This window comes from Glycine max, chromosome 15 (genome assembly GCF_000004515.6).
Source record: "Glycine max cultivar Williams 82 chromosome 15, Glycine_max_v4.0, whole genome shotgun sequence".
NCBI lineage: Eukaryota > Viridiplantae > Streptophyta > Magnoliopsida > Fabales > Fabaceae > Glycine > Glycine max.
Genome location: NC_038251.2, coordinates 12277702 through 12284489, shown reverse-complemented (window position 1 = coordinate 12284489; position 6788 = coordinate 12277702). Strand labels below are relative to the sequence as shown.

The following is a 6788-nucleotide window of genomic DNA, read 5'->3' as shown; positions in this document are numbered from 1 at the left end:
GGAACTAGAAACGTGAAAATGCATTTGAACTCGGCCTAAGTCCAATTTCATTGTATAATTCTTCTCAAATCCCTAAAGACGGGTGGGGATAAAGAGGGGAGCCAGGGAGGGGGAATAAAAGAAAAACCATCCTATTTTTCACATCCCAATCATTTGAAAGTTTCATATATTGAAAGAGAAGAGATCCAGAAAGGGGAACCACACGTAATTGAACATGAATGAGTAAGCAAGAGGCATTAAATTATTATTTTGGCAATTTTTTACGGTAGAATGGATGTTACCAGAGTCCAACATTTAATCACCAATCACTTGCAAAGTAGTACTCTTACCAGACAGGAAAAGAAAAATTCACAAACCTGGTCAAAAACAAATTCAATCAGATGATTACATGGCTTTCTTAACTGATGTAATTCACTTTAATGAAGCAATAGATTGCTTTCCTTTATCACATGCCTACAACAACTACACATAACGTGTTACCCTAGAGTAATATAGAAAACTCGGATCATGGGCTTGTATTCAAATGCCCAACTGCTGATACTTGTGACTCTGACTTGAGTAATTATTTGCTGCCATGTTCTGTGCATCAATTATAATCTTGTATAGCATAATAGATAATCCCATCCATATATCCCTCAAACAATAACAGAAACATTTTTAAGCATATTTATCCAAGACTTCTCACAGCAAGTGTACAGCATTAGACTGCCAGCTACTCAGTTAGCATACAGCCTGTAATAAGAGCCACTCCCATGGATATATTAGATATCCTGAAGACTAAAATGTGCAACAAAACTCAGCAACTGATACAAGACTTCCTTAAGCCAAGGAGAAAAAAATTCCATGTAGGCACTTTTGCTGCAAGGGAAGGACATAAGAACTGAGAAAAAGTACAGCAAAAAGTACTAAAAGTAATAAAATGATCCTGAACTATGCATCAAAGACTCTTATTAAAATATGATTTGAGGATTTTTATTCATTCTTGTTACTTTTGTTGAGAGGGTGCAGGAATGAGAATTGCAATTCATGGCTAGTCAAAGAACTACAAACTATGATTATAAAACAAAAGCATAGGACAGTAGTGAAGTAGAATTGGAATGACTAGTACTCAAAACACTAAGAGAAAATAAAAATTATAAAGGGAAAACAAAGTTCCCAAAAAGGGAAAAGATTCGTGGTATGCTTGATATCAGAGATTAGGGGAGAAGGCAAGGGATGAAACCAATGAAGTGTAAAAATCCTCCCACTTCCGTTGTACCTAAAGATTTCAAAGCATCATGCCATGGATGGATTTGGACGGAGGGATTTTATCCTCTTGATGTAGCCACGTTCTCATTCTGACTTTACCCTTTTACATTATCGAACTTAACATAAATATCATCACTATTTAAACATATATCAACACACTAGCAAAAGAACCAAATTGTAAAGAAACATTGATGCCATATAATAATTATTTTTCATTTTTATTTGCTTATCAAATAAATAATGTTTGAACCATTTTAAGTCTGTATAACATCAAACCAATCAATCCTGAAACAAGAATCACAACTATTCCCCTCTTTTTTTCTTTTAATCTCCACTTAAGCACTTCCTCTTCTTTTCCTTATACTTGACACCAAATAAATCATTACTAAATACCAACGAAAACAGAAGTGTCAAAACAAACTTTTTGAGAGAAATTGTGCATCAGATGCAACCCCTAAAATCTATTTATATTATTCATCTAGGTCATGTACTAGTTTAGTACAACTGGAAAAAAAGCAAGCTCATTTAAGCCTAATCTAGTATTACCCCTCAAGGACTCCACCTGAAACCTACTAAGCTAGCAGCTTGTAAGATAAAAGCACATTTAAACAATACTAGAGAAGCAATAAATGACAGATGAAGAGATAACAGCAGAAGCAATTTAAGCAATACTAAAGAGGCTGCATGGCAAAAAATGATGTCTGCAATGATGCACAACCAGGAAAAAAAATAGATGGATGAAACGATACTGAGCCATGCATGAGCAGTCGACTTCTAGAGTTAAAAATCATATCCGACTTAACTTGAGCCAACTTGATCACAACTTCTGGCTAGAAGAGAACACAACAACAAAACAAGGCCAAGAGGTAAGAACACAGTGACCATGAAGAAACAGGAAAGGAAACAGCCCCATAATAGGCACACATTAGCCAAAGAGAAAAATTGAGCCAAAGATAGATGAGCAGAGAAATCTCGCATAGGAACAAGGCCAACCAGAGAAGAAACAAAACCAAACAGGGGAATTGTGGTGGAGACACAGTCAAACAGTTCCAAGGATGACAAAGGAGTGACTGAAACTGGAAACTATGGCCAGGGACTTGCCTGAAACATCTGGAGTAAGGTGTCTGACTGTGTTGATCACCCGGAAAGGAGAGGCTTATGCTCCTCCATGTACCAGAGCATGGCAAAAGGGCAACCAGACAAGGGAGGTTCATGGCTGAGATTTTCTGCTGAGACTTCTATTGGTGACCAACAAAGAAGGTTAGTGTGTCAATTGGTGACCAACAAAGAAGGTGAAGAGCCAAAGACAGAAACCACTAGCAGAGGAAAAACACAGTGGAAAAGTGAAGAAAGTCACTAATGTGCACAGCCAACATGAAAGACTCATGGACACATGGGAAAAGAGTCAAAGATTTTTTAAAACTCAATGCAGAATAGTAATGAGCTTAGGCCATGAAGGATGGTAATGCTTTAACACTTTATTGAAACAAAATGTGTTTAGAAATTGTGTAAAATAATAAAATTTACTAAGTACAAACCACTAACACCATTATGACTCTATCCTGGTCATGTGTGAATGTAGGCAAGTAAGACTGCTAATGTCACAAGACCCTAAAACACTAATGGTATGTTTGGACAGAAGTGTTAGAAACAAGTGGTCAGGAGGGATAATTTCCATTCCTAAATTGAGAGAATTTTAAAATGTTCATACTCATAGTAATTATAAATGAATAAGGAATGATTGAATTAAAGGTTACATAATAATCTCCTTTTATGTCTTCCATTATAAAATCCCCCCACATAAGGAGAATGTTTACTCAAATTGAAAAAATTTCCCCTTCTCCTCCAAACACCTCCATCCAACCAAACACAACACTTTGTTAATTTGGGCACCAGAATTAGAACCCCTCTGAAAAAGAAGCTAAATCTCTGGCAACCTCATACTATCATATTCCACCTCCTCTTCCGTTGGGGGATATTGATAAGAATCACAGAAGGAAGAGGGCTCTCCCACATACACAGTTTCGGGGATCTTGGGCCTCTGCTCATACACAACAGGTAGGGGGGATTATATTTGCTTTAATTGTGCCACTTCAGGAACATATGAAAATAAAACTTGTTGACCGTAAGGTAGTTCTTTTGCATTGTTTTCTATGTCTTTTTATTTTAAAAATAGCCTTTTTTGTAGGGTGCCCAATTGTTTAATGTGATACCCTACCCATGTTGAATTCTTGTATGAACAGCTTGAAAATGTTCCCTTTTTGTTGCCTTTGGTGTCAGCTTTTATTAATCAAGAACTTTTGTGTTGAATCCAGTTTTCTAATATTAAGAATTTTGGATTTTGATTGATAACCCGGGTTGAGCTATTGCATGGATGGCTTGGATGTTTTCTATTTGTTCTTTGCAGCTTTGGGTGCCCATTTTTTATTTCGTTTTGGATTGATAGTTTGATACCTGTCTTGAATTGTTGCATGCACAGATTGAAAATGTTGAGTTTGTTGCTTCTGATTCACTTGTGTTGCTTTTGAAGAATTGATAGTTTTGTAATCTGTAGCTCCCAACTAAGTCTGAAATACTCATCATAGATACTCTAGATACTTGTAAATAATCAGATTGGTTGGGTTTTGTATGTGCTTTCTTCTGGTGTATGCAAATGCAGCTACGCATTGACTGCTTAATTGCTAGAAGATATGGTCGTCCTCTCTTTGGTTGTAAAACTGTGTCTGGAGATTTCTTGTTCTGTTCCTTATTGCTGAATACATCTACTTTGTTTTGGTTGAAGACACTTCTTACTTAACCTTTTTAAAAAGGGTGAAATATTCTTTTTCTATTTATTTCTTATTTGTTTCCTTCACTTTTCAATATAACCAAACAACCGATAATAAATTAGCTTATTTCATTCCTTCCTTAATTCCATCAATCCAAACAACACATTTTTCCACTTAAAATCCCTTTCAATTTCTTTCTCTTTCCTCTAAATTTCATTTCCTATTCAAACGAATTGTGACAGTTTCTAATATCCTAACAAAAAGCAAACTAGAGGACTAGGCATTACTCTTGTTAACTAAATTTTAGATAAGCAAACTAGACCTTATTGAAGAACGCCATAGTTGCAGACATATGAGATTAAGAAAACTCATTTGCACGATGCATCTTAACAAACCTAGATTATCAAATGAACTCCAGTCTTTAAAGCTAAATGTGATGACCACTTCACTAGCATACAACCTAATTAGAGTTTTAAATATTCAGTGCAATTTAATAGCCACATGAACAAGCAAAGAAGTTGAACACACCCCAAAAATGAGTACAGAATAAATCTGGAAATCCTGGATAGCAATCACCAAGGCTAGTTCTCTTATCTCATCCTTAGAAAACTCACCTCACACTCCCAATTAATCTTTCAAGCAGCAACATGACAAGCGAGAAAAAGGATATATCATAACTACTTTTACTTCAAAACAATCACCATCCAACAAAAAACAGTAAAAAAGCAAACACACACTGCAATCAACTAAAAAAACAAACCAATTCTAGAATACCCTGCACAAAAAGAAAAAAGAACAGACAAAAAAAGTTACCTTCATGCCACGACTGCAAAGTTATGCAGCTTATCACAGTGAGGAGCAGGCAGATTCCTATTCCAGCTCCGTCTCTGCATCTCCACCTGACAGTATCTCCTCAGCATACTCCTATAATCCTTTATAACACTCTCCTCAATCGCCTCACGGGCATCACTCCCTAGTGGATAATTCGCATCAAACGCGGTCGACTTCACAAAGAACTGAACCTCGAGCCGCTCCGTGGTCTTGGGAATCTGGTAGTTGTAGTGCTTGTGTAACGAATACTCAGGCTCCGAAAACGGCAAGTACGCGAGCAGCACAATAATCAAAAACGGCAAGAGCTGAATCAGAAGCATCACATTGTGATGCCTCCCTCCCGATCCAGCATTGAATTCGTGCCTATGCTGATGATTCGGATTCCCCATCCCGCGTGTCCGGTAAACATTGTTGTTTCTCCCGAACACGTCGGAGTGTCCGAAGAACGCCCTGAATATCTCGTCCGGATCGAACTCGTCTCCGAAGAAATCGCGCGTTGTCGTCGTCCTTCTTCTTCTTCTTCGCCAGAAGGTGTTTACCTCGGTGCTCTCATAATCGTCGGTGCCGGTTCCGGTTTGGTCGTACATCCTTCTTGAGCCGTCGTCGCTCAAACACTTGAACGCCTTCGAAACCTTCTTGAACGCATCTTCGGAGCCTGGAGCTTTGTTCTTATCGGGATGAACCTTCAGAGAGAGCTTCCGATACGCTCTTCGAATCTCTTCCACGGAGCAACTCTTTTCCAATCCCAGAATCGCATAGTAATCGCTCTTTCCCTTGATTTCTCTAATTAGCTGCACGTTTTCCTCCGTGTAATTCCTCTCCCCGTTCAAACCCTCGCGACGCGGAGAGTGACCGTTCGCCGGAGAGGCGCCGCTGCCGCCGCAGGCGGCAGCGGCGGCGGAGTGCGAATCGAAGCGGTCGCACTTTTCGAGCAGGGACTGGAGGGGCAAATCGCGGTTGAGGCGTTGCGCGATTCTGAGGAATTTGAGGGCGCGGTCTTTGTTTCCCGACGCGATTGCTTCTTCGGCGATGCGAACGCAGCGTAATGCTTCGTCCTTGTTACCTTCCATGGCGGAAAGAGATAACTAACTAACTCGGAATTTGAGTGGACATGGTGAAATTGGTTGAGACTCGGAAACCTAATTGGGAAAAACGAAGAGAAGAGTTAATAATGTTAGTATTGTTGAATTTTTGGGATGGAAGGGAATTAGGGATTTGGAGGGAGAAAGAAGGCAAGGATTTGATGGTGAGTTTGAGAATGGAGAATGGAGAATGGGGTCCCTTTTGTCTACCAACTTTCACTTTCAGACTAGTCAGTCACTCATTATTATTATTACTGTCTCATTGGAAGAAAACAACTTCCATGGTTATTATTATAGGAATGCTTTTGGCATTTGCAACTATAGCCAAACTAGGTTCTTTTAACACACATCGCGTATTAAAGGGGATTAAAAAAAATAATGCAAAACTCAAACACACATTAGGGAGGGTTTTTTTTTTTTTTTAACACACATCCTGCAAAAAAATATTTTAAACGTAACTTTTTTTTAAATGAAGTTTATTACATTCAAAATAACGATTATTCTTTTACTAATAAGGATCTTCAAAAGGCATATCCAAGAGGGCTATCACAAAGCTCTCTTATCTCAAGGATTATGTATAATGAAAAGTAAGAGAGAGAGAAGAGGTGACCTAGAATAGATAAGTGCCAAAATATTCCTTGCACAAAATGACAAAATCTGTTAGTGAGGAATTAATATAAATAAGACACATTGTAATGATTAGAACACAGACAAATATATACAAATTCTCTTATTTCTCACTTATTTGGAGGCACTAGCCCTCGAAGTTAGCTCTCTTCTTTTCTTCTATCATTTTGGTGCTCTCGTTGAGCTCACCCTCCCAACCTCTTCCATGGCATCTTCTGAGAAACTCGACGAG

At 38.3% G+C, this 6788-nt stretch overlaps 1 protein-coding gene across 3 annotated transcripts; it reads right to left on the bottom strand.

Annotated features, from left to right (window-relative positions):
* Positions 1–325: 325 nt before the first annotated feature.
* LOC100820432 (chaperone protein dnaJ 49) lies at positions 326–6234 on the bottom strand. 3 transcript variants are annotated; one of them, XR_005888832.1, is made up of 3 exons: positions 4830–6188; positions 1259–1348; positions 326–858 (listed from the first exon to the last, which is right to left on the bottom strand). XR_005888832.1 is itself a non-coding variant. In XM_003546312.5 (2 exons), exon 1 carries the CDS (start codon positions 5915–5917, stop codon positions 4832–4834), a length of 1086 nt encoding a protein of 361 aa, XP_003546360.1. In that variant the 5' UTR covers positions 5918–6234; the 3' UTR covers positions 326–858; positions 4830–4831. The 3 variants fall into 3 exon arrangements, 2 of the variants coding, with proteins under 2 accessions (XP_003546360.1, XP_040865971.1); XM_003546312.5 differs by lacking the exon at positions 1259–1348 and having other exon boundaries at positions 4830–6234; XM_041010037.1 differs by lacking the exons at positions 326–858; positions 1259–1348 and adding an exon at positions 1695–2486.
* Between the last annotated feature and the right edge of the window lie 554 nt (positions 6235–6788).